This window comes from Plectropomus leopardus, chromosome 13 (assembly GCF_008729295.1).
Source record: "Plectropomus leopardus isolate mb chromosome 13, YSFRI_Pleo_2.0, whole genome shotgun sequence".
Taxonomy (NCBI): Eukaryota; Metazoa; Chordata; class Actinopteri; order Perciformes; family Serranidae; genus Plectropomus; species Plectropomus leopardus.
The window spans coordinates 22555868-22580830 of NC_056475.1; the positions used below are offsets into that span (position 1 = coordinate 22555868).

The window sequence follows — 24963 nt, forward strand, 5'->3', positions numbered from 1 at the left end:
CATTCAATAAGGGCCGCAGAGTGAAAACCTGGTTATTTTTACATATTCTTTCCCCCGACTCGGCAGGGGCCCGAGCAAAGGAATTAATCACTGCTCTTTAACAGCACTGCCTTCAGGCAATGACTTGTCCCTTTTTTGTGCCCAGAAATGACACATTAACCTTAAAATGGATATGCATAAACTTTACATTCAGCTGTTGCGTTTATGTTTGCAAGCAGGAAAGTAGCCACACAAGTGCAGAAATAATTAACCACATACATACATATAAAAATTAGGCAAGACTGGTTGGCGTTTATTCAGGAAAAAAATAATGAATACATGCACACCTGCATCTATGATCTCACAGGCATAATGAACATTTGATTTTCAAGAAAACGATGGCAAATAGTTCTGTAATTTATCATGAAACTGTAACAAACATTAACAGTTGTAAATATTTCTAAAAGTTTCCTATTCTCGCCCTGCGTATACAGATACAATTATGACTATACATACCTAATAGGATGCTTAATTTTTAAGACAAAACTTGAATGCACATACAGGCTTTCCGAAAGTAACAGGAACGTTTTCTCTCGCAAATTTAAGCTGTGCTCTATGATAAAATGAGAGTGATGATAAAAGGGAGAATGGGCAGTGCCGCCTCTTGCGGCGTGGGTGGGGCTGACAAGAATAGACTACATTATGCAGTTCATTTAGTTAACAAGTGAAATAATGGGGAAGCGTGCAGTGGGAATGCCGAGAGAAAGGCACAAAACCCTATTGAGAGCTCTCGGCCGCTTACAGCGTAACCGTCACATGGCCGAACCGAGTCCACGGCGGCTATTTAAGGAGCGCCGCTGCGCCTTCAGCACCACTTCGCTGTCCACCGTCCCCGAGGAGAGCACGCTGACACCACGAGCCGGCTTCAGTCACTTGAACCACACTGCAGAGCAACAAGTTTTGCAAACATGCCGAGGTCTTTTCTCGTGGATTCCTTGATTTTAAGGGAGGCCAACGACAAAGGGAACGAGAACAACCCACCTTTATTCCCGTACGCCGTGCACTCGCCGCACCACCCGCACGGGCTGCCGGGGTCCTGCCACTCCAGGAAAGCCGGGCTGCTGTGCTTCTGTCCGCTGTGCATGACCGCGTCCCAGCTCCACCCGTCACCACCGGCACTGCCGCTCCTCAAGGCGTCTTTTTCTCCATTCAGCTCACAGTACTGTCACTCAGCTCTGTCCAGGCAACACTCCTCATCCAACAGCCTCAGCCACGCGCCGGGGATATACCAAGCTGCGTACTCAGTGCCAGACCCGAGACAGTTCCACTGCATCTCCATCGGTGAGTACAAACTCATTTTACGCATGATTGAATGGACACATTTCACGTGTTTTCACAATCAACTGTAGCTGACAATATTTCTCCCCCCACAGAAAACAGCAACAGCAAACTTCAGAGCAGCAAGCGCATGCGCACGGCCTTCACCAGCACGCAACTTTTGGAGCTGGAGCGAGAGTTCACGTCCAACATGTACCTCTCCAGACTGAGGCGCATCGAGATCGCCACATACCTGAACTTGTCTGAGAAACAGGTGAAAATCTGGTTCCAGAACCGCCGAGTGAAGCACAAAAAGGAGGGCAAGAGCAGCGGCCAAAGGACTGGATCACATAACTGCAAATGCTCGTCCCTGTCAACCGCGAGATGCTCGGAGGAAGAGGAGGATGACATTCCCATATCTCCATCCTCGTCCGAAAAAGAGGACGTAGACCTGTCCGTCTCCCCTTGAACTCTCCCACTCGCCTCCCCTCTGAAAGATTTTGGTCCTCATGATTTTGAATACAGCCAAAAAATGACTGTTCCGCTAGCGTTCAGTCGTCTGTACATAGAAAGAGAATATTTAATCAGGGAATTGTCCTGAATTATTGTATAGCTGTATACATGTTGTACGCTTTGTATGTAGTTTTTTTCTGAAAACGGTCCATTTGTTGTTGCCAATCCGATGAGTATGGTAGGCATATTTGTAAAGACAAGCCCCAAAAACAATAGCAACATTGTTTATTAGTATTTTGGGGGAGACAGTATTTTGTATACATACTGGTTAGATTCATTCTATGTGGATGGAACTTCAAATGTGGAAAGCTGGAGAGAAATTCCTTCAATGTCACATCGCTGAGATCACTCTGAAATTATATCTTCAGTGTAATTGAAAAAATATTTATTTATTTAAAAATGTTGATACTTAAATAAAAATATTTCTGAGCGGCAGACGTTGTGGTGTGAGTTAAATATTTTGGTCTTTGCGCACCACCGAGTGCGCACGGTGGCGCGCGTAAACTCAGGTTAAAATCAGCATGTCTGGGCATTAAATTGTATGTAAAAGGAAAAAAACATGTTGTGAGAAGACAATAAGATGATGTCAAATGTTGTGTGATAGCCTTTGGTCAAAATTTGTTAAAATGGATTCTATCACACACTTAAACTCTTGCTGCGCGTTGGCAACATGTGCAGTGCATTATTTCAGACGTAAGACCATTTTCCTTTGCAGTTTCAAAAATATTTTTTTTAATATTATCTTATATGAAAGCACAGCTATGCACAGGGGGTGTTTGGTGTGTTAGAAAAATATTTTTAAAAAGGTGATCGTCAAAGTTAATCATTTTGCGCAAAGAGCTAAAAAGAAATTGTGAAAGTCTTTTTTTCCTGAGATTCCCAGTCTGCTTTACACACTACCGACAAACAAAAATATGCTTGTGGAGTGCATTAGGCATTCTGAGCGAGTAAATCAAATGCTCAATAATCTTTATCACTTAGAGGTGACAAAGACGTTGTTTTAGGATTCCTTTTACATGTTTTCCCTGTGGGACACTCAACCCAGATATCACTGCTTGGCCCCTTGGAGATCTTTTTAAGTTTCATCCCCAATGATCCGTCTCGTGTGACTGAGTTAATAATCACTTTGGGTGTATAATGGGGCATCAGGAGTGTGCATATTTTAAGATATCGATCTAACATGAAAATAAATGAGCAACAGACGCAGTTTGGTGTCCATGACCCGTATTGTTCTTATTGTTAAGGCACCAGTGTGGTCAAGTTTATTGTCGGTTTTATGAGCTCCAGGTGGGGTTTTGACTTAATGCAAGCCTCTTCCAGTCGGCCAATATTATCCTTATATCAATTAACAAAATTATTAATTAGCATATAATTTGATTTTAATGGCAAATCATTAAATTTACAAAATAAAAAAAAGTGCCAAATCAAATAATACGTAGCATCTTCAGACAAATTCAGTGTATAAGGCAAAATACTTATGTTGGCTATTCTGGTTAAAATTAGTCTAAAAAGAGTGTTTACAGTATCTTTTTTACTCAAATTAAAAATGTGTAATGTAATTACTAAAACATCTCCGAAAAGCCCAAATCTGGAGTTCAGCGCATAGTTCCAGTTTTGTTCGCCTATTTTACGCACCGCTACAGTTGCTCCCTGACTGAGGCTTTGGTTCTCAAAATTATATTTATTATGTTGAATGGGCTTTAAATTATATTTGCTTCCTTGGGAACGTATCTCTGTACTTTTTAAAAAGGAGTAAAAACTCTTAAATTGCGTACAGCACATTATTTGCATCAGTGTGCCTCTTTTTGGATGTGAAGTTTCACTTGTAAACTTTCATTTAATTGTTCACTTAACCATTTTAACAAAACTCAAATATTTGCATTTGTTAAGATATGGGATTAGACTATTTTGTTAATTGCACCATAGAGCCCCATTTTGCTCACAACGTCCTCTGCAAAGCGCCCTTTATCCATTCAATAGCCCGGGGGTATGCGCCCTGGGGGAGCTTATACGCTCGGTGCTCCAAATGCTCAATTTATTTATTCTTAATTTTGTGCCGATCAATTCATTGAAGCTAAAAGGACTACGGTGTCTTTTTAAAAAGAAGAAAAGGGAATTGTGGACGTAACCTTGACGGAGCTGAGGAGAGGGCTCCCCTGACGCTGGAGAGCCGCTTGAGTCAACAGGCGCCCATCTAGCAGACTCGCCCTTGTCTTTATTCTGGCTAATTTTTTATTTACGGCTTTTCTTTGACATGTCTCTTATCTATCAGATTAAAAGAACAGCTTGTAACAAATCAGTCTGCACGATTTACAACAGCATTAAAAGGGGACAAAGGGAGCAGGCAGTCAGTACCTGAGAGTCTGGTAGACGGCGCGGCGCTGCAGCTGATTCGATGGTTTGAAAATACGCACGAAACAAAATACTTGAATCCTGAAAAAGAGCCTTTGTACGTTTCTTTAGAAATCAAGCAATTCTGCATGACAAAGGACAATTAATAAGCCGTCTTTTCACGACCAGCAGCTGGTTTCCCCGTCAAGGAAAGTTGGAAAAAATTCAGACTGAATGCGCGCAAAAGCCCTTTGCGCGCAGACAGCAACCCAAGGTGACCCATTTGGCACAGTTAAAATAACCAAGCCGAGGTAAAAGCGAGGGAACTGTCAAAAACATTTAAGCTGAAATATCTTGAAATTGCAAATCCCTTTATGTGGAGGGACGCTGCCGATGTGGGTTAGTCGTACAAAGGAGGTGGTTAAGTTGGAGAGGCTTTGGAAACGGACACGTGGCTTCTCAATGAGAGCTCTTTTGGACCCGCGTGGCTTGCTGAGGCACTGCACATTCAACTACTTTAAACTTATCCAGCTTAGTAAATGTGTTTAGTAAACTTACCACGTTAACCTCAAAACTTTAAGGAAATAGTTTATAAACTTTTAAACACTTTAGCACGTTTATAATATGTTTATTTACTCGCTTTTTAAGGACAAATCCCTGCTGCTCCAGGCTTCCATCCTCGCTTGTAAATGTCGAGTACTGAGTTATTGTTGGAAAAAGGGAGACTATTTTCTAGAGGATATTATTTTAACAACTAATTAATTGTGTAATGCAGTTTTATCTTCATATTTCAATACTTTGTGATGTATGGTGGGATTTTTTTATTTTGCGTGCAGCTGTTTGCCAGTAAATACTCTACTGGAAATAGATAATTTCGCGAAATGTTTATGTGTGGGTAACAACTGAAAATGTCATGGGTTTTAGTTTTTTATTAACACCTAAAGGCAGCTACACATTAATTATTTTCATAGTATGTACAGGTATTTTCTTCTATATTTTGGCACATTTTCATCCAAACAAGTCAGCCTGCATCGACGAGCTGAACAATTTTAGTTGCTCTCCATATATTTTTTAAAGAGCTGTGGTAAAAAATAAAAAGCATCAGCAGCATGTATTATGGAGCTGTTAGTGGTGACAAAGTGTGTTGAGCCTGCTGAAGTGAAAGGGAAGGAAACTGCTCGGCGTCGCCTTGAACTCCAACTGTTTTCTGCTGCAACATTTGAACCCATTCAGCTGTATATAATCTGTTTAACAGCTAATCAGTAATGTAAGATGAAGGACTGGCACGCAGCTTCACTTTTTCCTCACTTCGCCCCCCTCTAATTGAATATTCAACGCGCGCACCGTGCTCTGCTTGCCTTTTTTTTCTCAGTGTGCTTGAGAATACGCCTTTTTAATTCTCGGCCCATACACAAGCAGTGTCAAAGGTCGAGAAATAATGAACTGCGCAGACATGGAAGTGACCTCTGCGAGCCACATCGCTGCTCCAAAGTGAATGCTTCTCAATGGGAATTTGGGCAAAATATTTGATGTGACATTTGGATAAAATTACAGTGGACTCTTTTTTTTCCATCATCGTTTGGTTACTGTTACCTTAGTCAGTGCTCATATGAATATGAATATTAGAGTCAGCTGGGAATAAGAGGCCTATACCTTGTCACTGAGGCAGTAAAATAAATGAAATAAAATAAAATACAAAATATTTCCCAGGTCTGCACCCAGTAATTAAAAGATAAGGATATGTAAAAAAAAAAAAAGATTAAAGATACATAATTATTTTTGCATCGTATTTATCATTTAAGAAAAACACTTGTGCATCAGGACCGGGAGTCCTGCTGCATTGTGTAACCGTATTGTACTCTGTATTTTAACAAAAAGCGCAAATGTAATTTTAATCACTGTTGTAGTGATTGGATTTTTTATTTTTGTGGTTTTGCAAATGGCATCACGCAGTTTAAAACGAGAATGATTTTGCGAAGGACGACAGAGAGACAAGTGCAAGTTCTGTAGTGAAGGGAAACTACACGCACTCCGTGCGCATATGCACGCACACACACGTGGAAGTAACGCATATTGGCACTTGGTTTTTACAGAGAAACAGTGTTTCCGTCCATAGACAATGGTAGGATAACTCACGGGCCACAGCAGCCTATGACTGTTAGGAGCACTTCATGTGCCTGAAGCACATGTCTCTGTCTGTTGGTTCCGGAGTTAGTGGCTCGCTCAGATGTACAGTGTGGAGCAGGAGCGTCATCTGGTGGCAAAAACCAGGGTTGGCTGATTAACAAAGAACTGCACAACTGTGCTATAGGGAATTTTGAGCAAAAACATATCCTGTTTTATTCATAGTTAAAACAACATTTTCACTGCTACAAAATTATTTCTGTGTAGTAGAATATCCCAAATAACAACAAAAAGGCTGCTATAAGTCCCGAATATAGGCTTTGTGCAATAACACATCTGATGTCCAAAGGGCCCCCTCACTCTCAGGGGCCTCTTGAATACTCCTCCTTCCCACAGCAGCACCACAGCCTCTTTTATAATACTCCTTTTCAGCGGCCTGCTTTTTTAAGGACTGTATGGAAGTTATGAAGTTGTCAGGAAAAATCGAAGCATTTCCATTTCATATTATTGCATGAAATTTAGTATACAACAGTTGGTAAAAGTTGGACTAACAAACCAGACAGTAATTAAGGCACTGTTTGGACATCTTAGTATAAACATGTATAGCTTGTGAGACAATGTTTCCATATGTGTTGCCTGAAATACTTTGAAGGGAGAGAGGGGCAAAGCAAGGATTTGAATTGAGGGAGATAAAGGAGTAAGAAAAAACAAATGTCCAGAGCAGAGTTAATGACTTGAGTCCTGTACAGTATAAAGCCTGTTTCACAAGTGTGCCCTACTCAGCAAAAACACTGCAGTTACCAAGGCTCATATTTGCTAGGCAGTGTTCGAAAGTAACTAGTTACATATAATTAAGTTACAAAATGTAACTGTAAGCAGTTACTGTAATCAGTTTGTGATCAGTTACAGCTACTGAGGAAAAAATACAATTAAATTGCATGTAATTGTCATTAATCGAATATTTGGAGTTCAGAATATATTCTTTTCTGTAAAAAGTTTATATGTAGTGTGTAACATTTATTCTTTTGCTTTGCATGTTTTCACCTGGCAGGAATGATTTCTTCTGGCATAGCCCATGTCCAGATATTTTTCAGCTTTATTGCCCAGTTTATGACATTTATTAGAAAAGTAATGGAATATAATTAGTTACATCACTTTGATGAAATAATTGAAAGAGTTAGATTATTTATCACATTTGTAATGGAGTAACCTATTACATTTTAAAAGTTACCATCCGTAAAGGAGAATCTTTATTATGTTATCTCTAATCTTTTGTAACTGAACAATGTCAGTAATGTAATATTAACTTAAATGACACCTGATACCTGTTGTTGTCATGATTGTCACCTATCCTTGTTTGAACAGATAACATGCAACCCCCACACAGTACACACAGTAGTCCAAAAACAGAACTTTTTATTCTTATAACTTTTCCGTTGTAACAAAACTCATCAAGTGTCTTATGTACATTACTTCAGGTGCTGCCGTCAGATTATTAAGGCAAAACTCTCATCTCAAAATTCTCAGATCATGTGCTTTTCCTATGAATACAGACACTTCAGTCAGTCATTCTCAGTATCAGCATGTATTCAAAAGTTACAAAACAAATGTCAAAAACACTTATATCTCACTTCTCAAACATTTTTTGAATAAAACACTCTAATCATTCATCCAGTCCATCCAAACTACAGTATAAAAACTCTGTGAGCTCAATCATGTCTTTAGAAAATACACTGTTTCCTCTTTCAACATCCAAATGTTCATGTTATGTTCATGCGCACTAAAGCTAAATAAATCAGATCCCGTGTTTGTTAAATGCAAAGAAAAGAGAAAAAAACCCCGGAGACACCATCATCTGACTCTGACTCAAACACATTAAATACAGTCAGCGTGCACAAAGTCCTACATGTCCTCCAGAGTCTACAATGCTGGTTCCAATTGTCAACAAATAACAAACAACAAGTAAAAATGGTCATAAAATAGAAAGCAATTACAGAAAACGAAGATACACATGAATTAAAGTTCATCTGTGGGTAAATAGCATCGATTCAGTTTGTGATACATTTAAATCAGAAAAAGGAATTTCCTTTTAAATATTAGTTTTTTAAAAATCACATTGACATCAGCTTATCACGGAGCCAACAGCTACATACAGTATATATGTATCAAGTTCACTTTATATCATGTGTCGATAATAAAGGAATAAATAATAATCAAATCTTCATCTACATAATCAAATGCATGGCTGTTTAACAGTTTTATTGTCAGTTCTTCAGTTTGACATTTACCGTTAACTTTTACTGCACACTTCCTGTGTTCAGAGCCCTTATTGTCTGAGGATAAATACAGTTAAGACTTGAATATTTATGTGAAGAGGTCGCAATCTGATACAGAACCGTTGATAATGTGGAATGCGTTTGTTTATTATGGCTTTATTCTGACTCTTTTACAATCGAAAGTGCCACATTGGAATAATATGGAGTCATAAATAAGCATGACGCCCCTGAACTGACACTAACAATCGTATGATATGTTTACTTAAAAAAGTTTATTTTCGAAACAGAGGATGAAAAATCATCATTTTTATACAACTAATCTGTATGAATAACTTAAAAAAATTCTAAAGGTGCAATCACAAGCTTTTTGTGGAGATTTCAACCACATCTCACAGTCTTCCTCAGTTGTTGGAACCTGCCCAATAAGTTATCTCTATGAAAACTGCATTAACTCCTTCCTCTGAAACCTGTCAACAACTGCGAGATGTGAATGAAACTTCTTGAAAAAACTAGAAGGTGGACCTTGAGATTAAAAAAAAAAAAATCACTGTATGTCTTTGGGCTTTGGACTGTTGTTTTGACATCGGCCACATAAAAACATTAGCTCTGGCACTGGGAAACCATAGATTTTTAAAAACTGTTTTCTAATATTTTATAGAATTAGCAATTTAATGATTTATCGTGGAAATTATCAGCAGACTAATAGCCCTGCAGCCCCACGTCAGTCAAGCTTAAAGGGGACCTATGATGCTCATTTTCAGACTCATAATTGCATTTTTGGTTTCTATTAGAGCATGTTTACATGGTTTTCCTTATACAGTCTTTGCTGGAACACCTGTATTCAGCCTCTGTCTGTCCGTGTCTGAAACGCTCCATTTAAGCGTCTGTTTTTTTTGAGCCCCCCTCCCTAAAAAGCCAGTCTGCTCTGATTGGTACGCATTCCTGGGTCTTCTATATCTCGGTATCTCTGCACTTTCATTGTAGCCAGGTAATGATTGTACTTGACTAGAGTATAGCATCACTATCTGTCGTGAAAAATCACCACAAAAACTTCAAAACTGGAAACATTACAGCAGGAATATGATTCTTAACTGGGGAGAATAAACAACACTGGCAATAAAGATTACATGATTTCCTGATGTTAGCATGTGGCTACATGTAGCAGTGTCTTTGCACCTGGGGAATGACTGTAACAGAATGACAAATCACCAAGTTTCTCAACCAAAATCTTCACAACCAGGCTTTTCCAATAGGAATTATGACCTGAATTCGGGGACCAATTTACAACAACCAAGATTGCATTTCCCTTACGTTAGCATGTAGCTACATGGCAATGTAAACTCTGTGATGTCAGCACTTGAAGTAGCATACCTGGAGCAGATGACCATATAAAGAAACCTGCCACAAACTGACATTAGCTTTTTTTTGCTTGAAACAGAGTAATCAGAACGGTCTGAAGCCTGATGTTTTTTCTCACAATTTTACTCATTTAGCCACACGTAATATGAACATCTGACATTGTAACATTATGACAGAAAATATGGAAAAGCATAACAGGTCCCCTTTGAATGTCTTTCACATACATCATGGCTTCCTTTTCTCCTTCCTGTCTATTTACACACACTCAGTCTTATGACTGCACCTCCAGTCACTCTATTTGTCTGTGGCTCCTGCTGTCAAATATCATGGACCTCCTCTGCGGCTGGTAGAAGCAACTTGTCGATGTTTCCAATCTCTGTCCGCTTTTTGGAATAGTCATTTTGTTTTGAAGAGCAATCCCCTCCTGCGTCCTGAAGTTCTCTGCCATCTCTTTAGAAAACACATTCACTGCTGACGTGTCGTTTAGGCTCTTGATGGACGAGAGGAGCTTGCCATCATCTCCTGATGGAGGATAGTCCATGATGGGAAAAGGAGGGCTGAGCAGGATTAGACTTTGAGGTCTCTGCCTGTTCCTAAAGGACGGTCTTTGCAAAAGGTTCCCTCTGTTCGGTCTGGGACAATCTACAAACACTTCCAGACTGGGCGCGTGTCTCCTAGTGATGACTGGCAGCTCTGGCGTAGACGTGGTCTTTGCAGACTCTGCAACATGTGGGTGTTTTGAATGTTTGGGCTCAGGCTCTTTATTCTCCAGCTCCTCCTTTAGATCTGACATCATCGGAGGAGGTGCAGAAATGCTTTTCTCCACACACATTTTCGGACGTTCCTTTTCTTGCTCTTTCGCTGCTTCAAAGTCCTTCTCATGTCTGTAGGGGGGTATCTGACTGTACTGCACCTTTGGAGGGACGACAGGCACAGCTTTGGCCTGACATGTTTTTATCATAAAGGCTGTTCGCACCGACGACACGCTGACTGGGGCTGAATTTCGGCGTAGAGGCGCCTGGCGATCACTCAGAAACAGCTCCAGCTCTGAGGGCAGCCTGTTGTGTACAGATTCAGAGGAGGTCAGTAGGCCTCTCTGAGTGGAGGAAAGCTCTGGCGAGTTCCGGTTTTGCTGATTGGAAATGTCTCTGATGCATCGATGCCCCAGGTCTAAGTTAAGTGAATATGGTCTGTGCTTAGAGAAGAAGTATTCCTCTCTTCTCTCTGCTTCATAGGACATCTGTCTGTAAAACCTTTGAGATGACGCTGTATTCTTCTGTTTTGTTGTGCTGCATTTTCCTGTGTGAGGTTGTGTTGTGTTACTGCTGTTCACCCCTGACGGTAAGTACGTCCATTTAGTCTCTGGTTTGCTACTTGTAGAGTGAGCAGTGTTCCCTGAGGAGGAGTGTTCAGTGCTCTTAATGAGAGCCTGTTTGTTATTATCAACCGAAGGAGGTGAAATCTGAGTTTCCCCATGAGAGCTGAAGGGTGACAGCTGGTTTAACAGCTCCTCCACGTCAGGTGAGTGGAGAGGACTGGTAACCCACTGCTTGCTGGAGCTGAAATCCTCCCAGGGCTCCACCAAGTCCAGCTCCTCAAGGTTTCCTCCACATCCTTCGTCATTGTCGAGGTTTGGCAGCTCCAAGGTGTTGCGGCTCTCCTCCACACAAACCGACAGCCTCTGAATAACCTCCATCTCAGGAATCACAGTCCTCTTTGCTCCGTCACAGGAGACACTTTTGTCATCTTGAGGAACTCCCTGTTTCTCTGGTTTTTGGTCTCTATCATTTGATCCTGAGAAGCCTACAACCGTTGGTGCGTCCTCTATCGTGAAAAGATTCATGGCTTCATCTATACAGGTTACCTTTAAAGGCAGCTGGCACTGCTTTGTTTCATCTTTGTGTACAGTTGTTACTTTAAGATGCAGATTCTTTTCCTTTTCATCCAGTATGGCAGCAGGGCGGGTGTTTTCTGTGCTTCTGTGAAGAGAAAACAAGATGTCTGACTCTGAGGGCTGTTTCTTTGCAGAGTCTGATCCAGTGGCGATTAAACGATCACTCAGAGAGGTATTTGAAGACTGCTCCCTGAATAGCAACGACAGAGACGGAGAGCTGCGGCTTCGTTTTGACTTGACATCCATAGTTAACTTCATGCCCTCACAGGTGCTCTTGGAGCTAAAAACAGGTTTAAAAGTCTCATCCAGCAGGTCGATTTCAGGTTCAGTTATCTTCAGTTCTTGGTGGAGGTCACACCAAAGCTCTTTCCCACTTGAAGATCTCTTGTCCTAATGATACAGTAAACAAACAAAAACAGAGAGGATTAAATATAGCCTAACTAAGTGATCTCTAAAACAAACGTAATCATCCTCATGTGCTGGTTTGAGCCAAAGATCTGAGCAGTATTCATCGCTCAAAAGAAATATAAATAATTTGGAAGTTTGAAAAAGGAAATTAATGTAACTATTGACAAATCCAGCGTCCGCCTAGTGTGTTCCACTGTCTAGTGCTGCCACCATTACTCCAGTGGCAAGTTGTAGGCCTAGACAGTGTCTGCTCAGACAGTGACAGCAGCAGTGGTTGTCTATGTTCTAAATGGATGACAAATTTTGGCATAAAATGAAGACATTTTTGAGTGTGTGCCATGGTTTAAAAAAACACTTCTGCTTAACATAGGGCTGCCAGTGTTTCGGTTCAATGAGTGACCGTGTTAACTGTTGACTTTCAGCAGAATGAGTCCATGGTTGCTCTTAGGAATTTATGTAAATGGTGGGTGTAGATAATAAACACAGATTAGTGTGTATTTAAAATAGATTCAAGTAAAACTGAAGGCTTTCACACACGTACATGATCTGTTCATGTGTTCAACAGCTGCTGTCGCTATGAGCAACCACGATGCATTCAGCAGAGTCACCAGTTAATATGGTCACTTGTTAAACAGAAACAGGTGGACACTACTGTCTGTGTTGTTTGTGATGCAGATGGATTAATGTTTACTCTGTGGTTTTTATGTTGTTCTAGATTACTACTGTCAATATTATCCTACAATTATATTTCACAATAACACCGCAATTGGTTGATTGACTCAAGGAGGAACACAACCTAAATTAAGACTTCCAATATGTTATTTCCATGGCCTAGGAAAGTTCAGTCCATATTTGTGAGCATCAGCAACTCGCTCTCCTTTTCCTTGCAATAGCTAGCTAAGCAGTGTTAACTTAGCTGACTTTATTTGTTTCACTATGAGTTTTTTTTTCCCTTAAAGTTGAAGTTTGCCACTACTGTTGGAGCAGCCGAAAACTCCACAGGTTGTTCCCAAACTCTTTTGACATCATTGTCAAAAGTACAATAATGTCACATAGAAAGTAATGATCACACTAGAAATTGAATCTTTCTAAGGACAGCTTGCATTCAGTTGGGAGATGCTGCCGCAGTGATGGGGAATTGTTTTTTTTCGGTTCTTCCCTGAATTTGTGTATAGGATTACAACTCAAAAAGTGCAAACAAACGCTTCCTGTTTTACCCTAAAGTCGTAACACTGAGATTCAGATTACAATGCTGTAATTTCTACATGTAAATCCCAGTTATCTGACTTAATTTGACTTGACCTGGTTACTCCTGAGTAGTCGATAGACCAGTCAGAGGGTACTATCAACTAACCAAGTAACAGTGCCACATGGAGTTTGATTTGTTGACTTTTACATTTGGATTAAATATGTTAAGCCTTTTTTCTTGAGAAACCTAATTGACTATTACATCGACAGAAAATGTAAGCTCCAATGACTAAACAACGACAAACTAACTACATAATTTACCCGTTGCATGGTTATCTGCTGGTTGTGCACTTCTTTCCCAGGAGATGGCGTTGCATCTTTGCCTTCTCTTGCATTTGCAAGGGATGCTGGTTCCAGTTCAGAAGTATTCATCGCTCCTTGACCTTCTTTCACCACTTCTTTGCTTGCATCTGAATAAGAAAGCATATTTTTTATGACATCCTATTACACATGTATGACTTTATATGTAATGTTAGAAGACATTTTTAAAATGTCCTCACCCTCTGGAGGGACTCTTGAGGTCGGCTCCTCCGTGTTTTTCTTCTCCGTTCCTTCCTGCCTCTTGGGTTCCAGTTGGGGGAAAGTGTTGCTCTTTCCACTGTTGCTGCACGGCTCTGAGCTCTCTTTGCAGGGTTTCAGAGTAGCTGCTTTTTCCTTGGCGTGGCTTCTGCATGGCGTGCTGTTGGAGCTGATAACAGCTGACACTCGCAGGGGTACAGACACAGCAAAAGGCTCAGATATGTTGACGGCTCTGCGCTGATGCCTTGGCGAGGACTCCAGCGGGAAGAAGCTTCCCGGGAAGGAGGGCCGAGAGGAGCTGTTGTGGGAGGAGCCCGAGTACAACATCCTCCTGTTTTTCGGAGAGGTGGGCTTGTAGCCGCTGACGTCGTCACCTTTGTACACCTTCAGCTGCTCTGGCAGTGTTTTTTGGGGGGGTGCAGAAGCACCTGGCGGCCCCTTTTGATTCGTGCTGGAGCTCCAGCCACCTGTTGCCCCGTCAGCTTTCGACCCTTTAAACTCCCAGTTTTGGTCTTGTTCACTGAGATCATAGAGTGAGTCCGATCCAAGCGTTCTGGATTTTACATCTGGAGCAAAAAGGCCACCAGCTGGACTGTTGTGCCCTGCTGTATCATCATCTGTTAAGTAAAAATGACATGATAATTCAACAAGAGAACTGTAAGAAAATATCTGTAATAGATGCACGACTGTTTTATAACAAAATTTCTAGTTTGTAAAATTACACATTGTTTTCTGTTTAGATAAATATATGTAGGTTTTAGCCCCACCTGTTGGTAAGGAGCACAAGGACTCCATACTCCTGGATGGACGGAGAGCTGCCTTTTCTGTCAGAAGAACATTATATTGTCATACTTGAGCAAAACATTTTAATAATTGGAGGCTTAAAAAAAAATAATTTAATTAAGTTTCAGCTCATTAAAAAAAAGTGCTATTATTTGCTTCATTAAATCTTTTTTCATAGGTGCAAAGAAGTAACACTTTGTAGTATTTCATAAAAAGAGCAAAATAAAAATCTTAAAAATAATAATCATACCTTTAGAAGTATGAAATTATTTTTTTCTCTATTTTTTTACTCCAGGAATCGTCTCATCACCCCTTAAATTCATCTTGCAATGTCTTGCTCTGCTAGTTAGTGTTGTATGGAGTAAACTTCATCTTTCATTTTTTTTTATATCAAAATTATTATGTAATATCTCAAAATAATGGAAAACCACACTGAATCATTATTTTGAAAAAAAAAAAAAGGTATGATGACATAACAGGACCTTGGTTTTTTGATCACACTGACAGAAATGGGCTTCCATACAATTCCTAGTTGTGTTTTGATGATAATCTTTCTCTTTATACATGATAATATTACAAGTCTGTCTCTCTGTTGTTTGGCTTGAGGAGTAAGTTGTTGACTTTGGACTACCATAGACTGCAGGAACAACATATACATTTAGTGACTTTTCCTTAAAGTGTATATGATTGATTTTTGGACACTTTACCTGTCCCCTGTGCTCTTATGAACACACTTCCATTCCGGCTCAGTTTTCCCTTTGAGTCCACAGACCGTCCCAGGTTGAAGATGGACTTCCACTTCTTGGATTTCCCAGAAAATTTTCTCCTAATAGATCAACAGAGAATAATAAGCCCAGCGCGTTCCCACAGCTTGTTCTGTGTAATAAATACATTGTAAATACAGTAATCATACATGCATCGTACTGAATGCAAATGTATCTTACTTGCTGTCTGATATGTCGATGACGGTGTGATAGAGCGTGGCGGTGCTTGTATTAGGTAGACTGTTCTCTCGCTGACGTTCTCTATGCACAGGATGGTTTGGACTCAAGGAGCGGGCTTGAGCTTCCTCCAGGCTCATCAGTTTCATCGGCCCACACTGGCCACTGATGGGGAGTGTCGCATACTTCTCCCCACACTTCAAACTCAGTCCTATAGAAATATAATAAGTCAGTTTTTTTCAGTGGTGACTTAGTAAATCATTTAGCCCAAGATATCTCTCTCAGAAGAATCTGTTTGCATTCATACCTTCTTTGGGTTTGATTTGCACAGAATCACTGAAGATCTCCTCTGTGTGATTGAGAATAAATTCAACCACTGACTGCTGTATCCGCACCTCCTGGAAAGCCATGTCTCCATTTCCACATGACCCCTCAATATCTTTAGATCTGAGGAAACAAGACATGACAATAACCTTTGTACTTCACAGAAAATAACATGTTTTACATATGCACATTTTTCAAAAGCATCTAAAGAAATCCATGGGTGCTGTCAGCAAGAAAACTTTGAAGTTAACCCTTTGAAACCTGGATCGACATCATTTTTCTTGTGCTGCACTCAGATGCCTTAAACCTTTGAACCCTGATCTTTTTTTTCTTTGTTTTTCAAAAACATGGGAAAAATGGCAATGAACAACCTGGCAAGAAATGTTGTGGAAAATTGCAAGAAAGTAGAACTAAATAGATTTAGTAGATCAGATTTAGATTTAGATTTAGGTTTTTTTTTAAGAAAGGGAAAATGTCCACAAAACTATATTTATAATAATCATATTTTATATTGACATTTTTTTATAGCATTTTTTTCTTTTTACTTGCCTGTTTCTCTTTTCCCTTCCTCATTTTGGGTAATTTCCTTGTATTTTTTAGGATTTTTGTTTTGTTTTGTTTTGTTTTATTTTTAAATCAAGCCAGTTTTCTCAGGTTTCAACAGCTTAGGGGGCAAACAAGTAAAAATTCAAGCTTTTTTTAGACTGGAAAGTATCCTCACCTTAATAGATTTGGAGCCCAAACCAGAGCCAGGTTGCGTGTATGCATGTTTGTCTTGCTGCTTAAGGTAGCAAGGTGGGCCAAGTGCTTAGTGAGGTACTCCAGAGTCCTGAGGAGAGTTAACAAACATTTCTGGTAACATTTGTGACATTATTTGTAAAAGCTGACAAACAGGCCAAGCAGTTGTATAAATGTCTTGACTGCGAAGAGTGCAAAAGGCTGAAGTTCACCTGAAGTGAGGCGTCGGCAGTTCTTTGATGACTCCCTGAATGTGTAAAAGTCTCTCATGATCCCCCTGGACCGTGACCGCTTCCTGCAGGCAAACAGACAGATGTCCTTGTCAAAAGAATTATGTGCTGATGACCTGAGGCCCTGCAGGCCTGCATCAAGTTTCCAAACCCAGTTATCCCTGCTGAGCAAATGTAAACAGACTTGCTGGAGTGCGTGAAGTCAAACTAATGTAATTGAGGCCCGAACAGCTGTTGGCATCTTGTTGGCTGCATTTGTGAGTCACAGGTTTAGTTGTCGACATAAGTAGCAGTTAAAACATGCTTTTGCGCAGTCTCTTTACAGTCTATTACTCAACATGACGTCTGATCAGTCACGTTTTGATAAATATTACACATAACATATAGCACATAACCTACAGTATCCAACAGTTTACAAATCATGCCTAATGCGTATGCTGTTAAGGGAGTTAATTTCTTCCAAGACAACTTGGCGGGAACAGGAAAACTGGGTTTGGTGTTTTTTTTTTTTTTTTCATATTGTGCCATGTAAAGATCAAATTTTTCCTAAAACACTGCAGAACTGGAGTTTTCAGGCACGAGCAGTACAAGATGTATGAATGCCAAGTTATGCTAATAGCCTGTCAAGGTACACAGAAAGCTACTCAGAAGCATGAACCAGGTATTCCTTCCCTCTCTACAGTTTCTTTCACATCTGCAGTTCATACAGAAAAAGCCTCTCTCGTGCTAAATGTAGAGATTGTGTTAGCCAAATTTTGGCCACACAAGTTGCCAGGTAAATTTTGAATTTAGTTTAGCATCTCATTATATACTGAGGGCTTTTTGCCTTTGCTTTTGCTTTATTAAACATTATCCATGGGCAGAGCTGGCTGTTGTGAACATTTGGGGCTCAGCCCAAACCAAGGGGGGCTGGGGGCATGCTACCCTGAGGAATTCTTTTTTTTTTTTGCCATTACGGCAGCTATATTTCACAATTCTTTAAACCATTTCAGATCATAGATTGCCTAAAAATCTGTGCATCAATTGGGGACAAATATGATTGTTTCCCAGTAGAAAAAAAAAATCATCCTGTTGAGGTTACATCCTGCTGTATTGAAAAGTTCTCCAACGATCTTCATAATTCTGAAACCACAACAACAAATGTTGAGTATGACAATTTTTTACTGCTGCTACTTAAAAAGAAGCAAAACGTGTCTACTTTTACTATTTTTGCGTTACATAACATACTGTAGGTGGGGGAGGAATTTGACGTAAATAGCATTACTAATCTTGAAACTTATTTTTGTTATCCTCTGATAGAGTAGAGGTTATAGAATGAATGTTCAGATGACAAATCTGCTACATTTGAATTCATGCTAATAATAATAAGGTCCTGTTTAATTACACATCAATAATCCCTAACAATGCCAAGTAAATGTGGTCTGCACAACAGGCAAAAAAAAGAACATTTTCTCAATAATATTAGATTTCTTTAGGGAAAAGAACAGAAGGATAAACAACATGAGCATAGATTATGCTATCTGATTAACACAAAGTTGGTATTTTGAAAACCTAAAAGATTAGGGGCTTAAAAAGGGCCAGAAACAAAATGTTTACATCTCTAAATCCAGCGTCAGTTATATAGAACAAATTGTTATTTGCTAGAACAGCCTGCCAACAGGGTAGCCCACAAAAAAATGCACACATAAAACATAAAACAAATTTGAACTCTCATACAATCAGTTTTGACATACAGTATAAGCAGGGGCATCTTTTTATGATTACAGGCAGCCAAACTCTAAATAACAAAATGATTAATGCATACTTTTGTGTTTTTAATGCAATAAAGTATTGCTTATAGTTTGGTTGACATCTGCTAATGGTACTGTGCTCTCCAGGGAAGAGATAAAAAAAAGCCGATCAATGGTGAGCCAGAGGGATGGGGTCACATTTGTGAAAAATGATAATAAATAAATCTTTATAGTGCTGACGTAAAATATACTGAGGGACTCTTGGGAAGAAGTGCTGCTTATTGATGTTTGGCGTTGCCGTTCTGTTTGCTATTAATTACTCTTTGTAAAGCATGACTCTGCTGTAAAACCACATCTAGGTCACACAGGATCTTTTTTTTTTTTTTTTTTTTTTACAGTAAATCAGCATTGAATGTACTCACAGTGAATTTGCTGTATAGCTCATATGTGAGCAGAGGATTGGGTAGCTCCCTGAAGAACAGCTTACATAAGGAACCCACACAGTGGATGTCCTGGAGGTACACTTCCTTTGTAAGGTCAGGGCACGCCTCGGAGCAGAATTCCTGCCTGCACACACACACACACACACACACATGCACACACAGTTAGCTGAATGCTTTGATTGTTACCACCCCTGCTAACTACTGCTGCAGTACGTGGCTTGCTAGATATCCAGTTGACTAATGTGGCAAAATATGATGCAAGTTAAAGATAACCATGGCTCCTTATTGACCTGCATGGGTAAAAATATGTAATACTAATGCTATTTTAATGGGAATGATTACAGAAAATATTTGATGTAACATAGCATCATTTTATCCTGAGTTGGACCAAACAATATAATTACACCAGTAATCATAGAGAATGTAAGGTTCAAACTCTCCTGCTTTGTAATGAAATAATAATTCTCATCGCCTGATGACTGATATTTTCATGGCGTGAGGTTTTTTACACCTCAGAGGTATTGCTGTACATGTTGCATGAGTACCTGAGACGCTGGATATTTGAGGTGACCCCCGACAGTCTGTAGATCCCGTCCACAATCCCATGTTCCTCAATAAACTCTGCACATTTCTTCAAAACCTGAGGGACTAAAGTGAAGACATTTTGTTAGTTATACATACTTTTAGTCTTGATGGTCACTTTAAATGTTAAAAGCAGCAAAATGAACAGTAAATCTAATGTTGCAGCTGTAACAATGCGCATAAGATTGACTCATGGTATATAAGTGGTTTGTTCCACTATGTCTGTTTTCTATTCCTTAGGGCCGCTGATTGTAGGTGGACTTTGACAGGAAGTTAAAAATGGTTTGTTTGTTTCAGAGGAAGGTTGACACACCCAGTCCTTGTAGCTGGTATTACTTACGACATTTCCTCTAATAGAAAACTGCTTTTGAAATGTTACCACTGACCTGCACAGCTTTTCTCAACTGCAGTACATCATCTTCTGTACACAAGCATGTTTAACTGCAATCTTCTGTACAAAAGCATGTTTAACTGCAGTTTTTAAAAACTCTGAACCGATTTAAGTGAGGTTTTACAGCTAAATCACATGCTCTGATTCAGTCTGACCACAGCTTCTCTTTAGCTAAAACTGGAACTAACAATTGATTGCAAGTAGGTGTACTTGGATCAGCTGATTATGAAGCTGAATGTCTTGTATTTTTGATGGTGTGTGGATTTCTTTTCAAACACAGACTATTAAGATCAACTCATTTGTAACTTTAGCTCTGTTTACAGTGTAACTGAAGGACCACAGTGGTACAGATGAGGGAAACTCTAATGATGATTTATCCTGGCTAATATTAATGTTAATAAAGGCAAAACACTGCAAGTTAAAACATATCTTCATGCATTGGTCAGTTTTATAGATTTGGGGCAATTTTTCTTTCATTACATGCCTTTTTTCAGACTAGTGGAAGGAAAATGTCCAAAGAGCTGTATTAATTAGATTATTTATAATTTCATTTCAGAAAGCTCATAATACAAAAAATACTTTTTAATGTAAGTATCTATTTGGAAAAGTTTAATGGTGATATCCAATAGTTAAAAATATGTACCGTAGTGTCTTATTTTTTGTCTTAAAATGTATGGAATTTAACAAAACATATCTTTAATGGATGTTTTCTTAAAATGAGTTTTTTCTTGTACTCTGAGCCAAAACTCTCAAATTCAGCAGCAGAGAGAGGGATCTGTTAGTTAAAGTTATATTTATATGACATTTCATTCCTTAAAATGTGACAATTATTTATGTCTGTTGACTGTATAGTCAGTTTCATGGAGTGACACAAAAAGATTCCCCATTCAATGTTCAGATTTTTGTCCCGTAATGTGTGAAAATCAGGGCTTTTTTTTGTGTAGATAATTCCTGTATATTAAAACATAACATTCCAGAAAACTTGTAATATTAAAAGCTATCTTAATATAAATAAGTAGCCCCCTAAGTGTGTTGCTCATTTTCAGTCAGACGTGAACCAACAAATTGACTTTTAACCTCTAAGCAGTGTGTGATATAGAGTAGTAATGATTTAGACTTTTCCACAACTAAAACTAAACTCTTATGTCCATGTCTCTTAGTGGTGATCGTCTTGCAGTTGAAATTCGTCCTCCACAAAACGGAAGATTCATTTTAATGGTTCATTTCTCAGAAATCACAGCAGACACCAAGAATCTGCCATTTACATTCTCATCTATTTGACTTAATTGGACATCTCGGTGACATGCCTGTGGTCAAATACAGCTCTGGAGCCTTCATTTAGTGCCTCTCTTTCGCTTCACTCAGGAAGGATTTCTGCTTCTCCTGGACTGGTAACAAAATACAGTTTGGACTGAACTTTAAAGACTTTATGGTGGCACATGAAATTAAATCAGTGCATGGTGTGTGGTGAGGAAAATACATGTCAAATTAAGACTCAACACAGTCAACAGATGCAAGTTGTTTGTTTCTGTAATAATGTTAAATGTTCCAGTAAACACTGAAACTGGAGCTGCTGGTTAGTGGTTAGTATACAAAACCCCTAACAGCCCTGCAGTCTTTCTTTTGGTCAGGTTTTATAAAAAAAAATAAAAATGTAATGGTAGCATTGTTGTATGTTGACTTTAAGGTTCAGAACCAGATTAACAAAACCTTGTTATAAAATTGGCCAAGTGAAGGATTAAGTTTGTGTATTTCCTCCTCCAGATGACATGTTTGGGTATCTGCTGATTTAGAGTTGCAATTCTGAAATAATTGTAGTTTTACAATGTCAGCTTAAAATAGGACTAAAAGTTATAAACAACTTAACTTAACCATGATTCATTTTGTCTGTGTGAGGCAGAACTGGTGATTTTTATCCTTTTTTACGTCCCACACAGTTTTTATGCTCACTTTCTATTGCTTGTTATTATTTTAGATGTTTCAATTTTTGATCTTTCAAACGTATATACGTATATCTTCTATATCTATATCTAAAACTTCCCTAATGAGGAATCGAAAGTTTACAAACATACATCTTTTGATTGTCGTTTGTTCAAGTGGGGTTAAAAATGTTTTCTGTGCAACTGAGATGCATAAACGAGATCTATTTCAATGCTTAAATAAGTATTCCACTGCTTAAAAGATGTTCTTAAAACAGATACAGTAGAAAGAGACAAATACTTTTTACATTGGTGCTATATGACCAGAGAAAACTAAGAAAATGGCTGTGGCCTTCTCTTTCACTCAAGAGGTAGGAAACTTACAACTACCAGATTGCACCACCCTACACTGGACTGGTAAACACTCCTGCGAGTGGGTGACGTAATGTGACTTGCCCGTCTGAAAACAATATGACGGCCAGCCGGTAACAAACGTAGGTGAGCCTGAGCCTGAAATGGTTGTGGCTAGCAGTGCTAACTGTACTGATGTTGCTAACAACAGCTACAGTGCTGAAAAATCTAACTATAAACCTGAAGGTGAACTGGAGGGTGGACATTATGCTTCCGCTGTCACAGCGCCCCACCACCATGGGTCAAAACAGCATTATCAAAAAAAAAAACGTATGATCAAAGAGCAGCAGTGATTAGATAGACAGGGGTGCATTAGGGGAGGGATTGACATGCACACTTGGCCAGTCTGGCTACCAAAACAAAAAACAGAGAAGCTCAAATTAAAACACACACACACACACACAGGGAGCGTGACTTCATTTTCTGCTATTACTCCACTATATCTTTAAATAGCAAATAGTTATTTGCTGCTATATTAATCTCATATATACAACCTTTACCATGAGTGTGTCTCTGTTAGTTTGTCTGGAGGTTCCATTGGTATTCAAAAACAGTAACATGATGCACTTATGGACTAAAAACATAATATGTCTGCTGAACATCCATGAAGGAGGGGTACGACCTAAACCTCCTCCCTCACTTCCTGCCCTGAATGCCCCGCCTTACAGCGTCCTCTCTAACAGGTCTTCCTTAAAGTTATCCTCAGCACAGTTACTCATATGCCTCTGCACGTGGGAGATTTCTGCTCACTCTTTTTTTTGACATATCATGGTTCTCCCAAAAATGAATCACTGATGACGGTTGTTCAAAAAAGAACATTTGATCAGAAAAAAACCCAAAAAGGGATAAAAGACTACATCCCTCTCAAACTAACCTGATCACACATTTGACTAATTGATGATGCACTTTGTTGCACTTCTTTTTTTCTTTTTGTTTTTTGTTTTGTGGCTCATTATTTTCTGTCATCCATAGGCTGGAGCACCGCCCAGTCTTTGTCAGAAACAAAACTAGTCATAGGAACTACTGTATAGTCACCATAGGAAATTGACACAAAAAATGTAAGAGCCACACCCAAAGTCACAAATGACCATTTAAAACAGTAATTGTGTGAATGAATGGCCTAACTACAGTAAATGTAAAACATATGTAGCCTATACATACTAGTTATAAGTGTAATCTTTGAACAAAGCCCCGGTTTGTTATTAAAGACACTTTTTTTGTCTTTTTTGTCCTTATCTCACCACTTGATGTGTATGTAGAAGGTCATCATAGCTATAACAATCAAGGGAATGACTAATAAAGATTAGTTTTTAGTATAAATGTTATCCTCTATGTGTGATCAAAATAATTTATGAAAGAAATAGTGTATGGTTTGATGATAGCTGCTTGTAAAAGAATGTTAGATTAAAAAAAAAAAAACAAGCAAAATAAAAAAAGTTTACCATCTTGTCCTGAATTCTGGAGATGTTCTATCAGGTCACAGCCGAACACATTTTCACTTCCTTTCTTTTTGGCCTTCTGCTTAGTCCCTTTATTCTTCATGTGTCTCCAGTTAGTAGTCCCGATGATTACAACAAACAGATCCTTGGAAGCACGACGATCGATCCATATGACCCTGTGAGAGGTTGAGTTTGGAGGTCAAAAAAGCAGCCACATATAGAAATCCCAGCGATCAGCTCCCAAAACTCTGCATCCGCTCACATTCTGACTAACCACACTGTTGGAGGCTGAGAGCAGAAGTGACGTCACATTTTGAACGTTAAGTCCTTTAGATTGCCATAAATTGAAGTGATGATCAAAGAAAAGTCATGGTGGGACTGTTGCTTGGCCGGGACGTGGCAGTCCACTGCTTTATCTGTGGAGGATTTGCAGAAACAGCATTAGAATCGGTTGGTTTCCTGTTGTTTTTTCACCCCCAGCCAGTCTCTCTGTGCTGCTTTTTATCTCCTCCTCTTTTCCTTCATTCCACACAGTCTCCCCTTTTCACTGGCTCCTCTGTAGCTGAGGAAGCACATCAAGAGAGGCAAATCCCCTCAGGAACATTATTTTTTTTGTTTTAAAACTGATTTCTGCTTTGAGATTTTTAGAATATTCTATGTTTAGAGATGGACTCGTGGCAGTGGTGTGGCAGGGATTTTTGAAATGTTGAGTAAAGGGGAGGGAAGTGAAGTGAGGGGAGGAGAACAGCTGACTTCTGTTTCTCTCCCAGTTTAGGAATTACTGACCTCTTTTAACCATTTTTTTTTTCATGTACCCAAACTTGGAGCTAACGGGAAAGCTGCTCTCTGCCTTCCTGAATGCTCCCAATGTATACAATTTCCTGTGCAAAGAGCCCGGGCTCGAAAACAAAAACAGACGGGTTCTGAAGGAAGAGGGAAGTGGGAGGTGACTGAAGTGAGGGCCTGAAGGGCACAGGGGGGGAGGGGGGGGGGGGGGTTGGGGGGTTAGGGTGAGGAGATGGATGACACACATGGTTCTCGTTACTAACTGCTATGCGTTTCAT

The 24963-nt window shown here is 39.4% G+C and overlaps 2 protein-coding genes across 2 annotated transcripts; one reads left to right on the plus strand and one right to left on the minus strand.

Moving 5' to 3' along the window:
* The first annotated feature begins 881 nt into the window (after nt 1-881).
* On the plus strand, nt 882-1767 carry gsx1 (GS homeobox 1). The gene is made up of 2 exons (XM_042500019.1): nt 882-1320; nt 1413-1767. The coding sequence occupies exons 1-2, from the start codon at nt 948-950 to the stop codon at nt 1763-1765; spliced, it is 726 nt and encodes a 241-aa protein (XP_042355953.1). The 5' UTR covers nt 882-947; the 3' UTR covers nt 1766-1767.
* A 5896-nt stretch (nt 1768-7663) lies between these two features.
* arhgap31 (Rho GTPase activating protein 31) lies at nt 7664-24422 on the minus strand. The gene is made up of 12 exons (XM_042499043.1): nt 23903-24422; nt 19703-19805; nt 19137-19281; nt 16967-17049; nt 16738-16845; nt 16000-16139; nt 15696-15903; nt 15459-15577; nt 14736-14792; nt 13950-14585; nt 13711-13859; nt 7664-12183 (listed from the first exon to the last, which is right to left on the minus strand). Exons 1-12 carry the CDS (start codon nt 24000-24002, stop codon nt 10189-10191), a joined length of 3843 nt encoding a protein of 1280 aa, XP_042354977.1. The 5' UTR covers nt 24003-24422; the 3' UTR covers nt 7664-10188.
* Between the last annotated feature and the right edge of the window lie 541 nt (nt 24423-24963).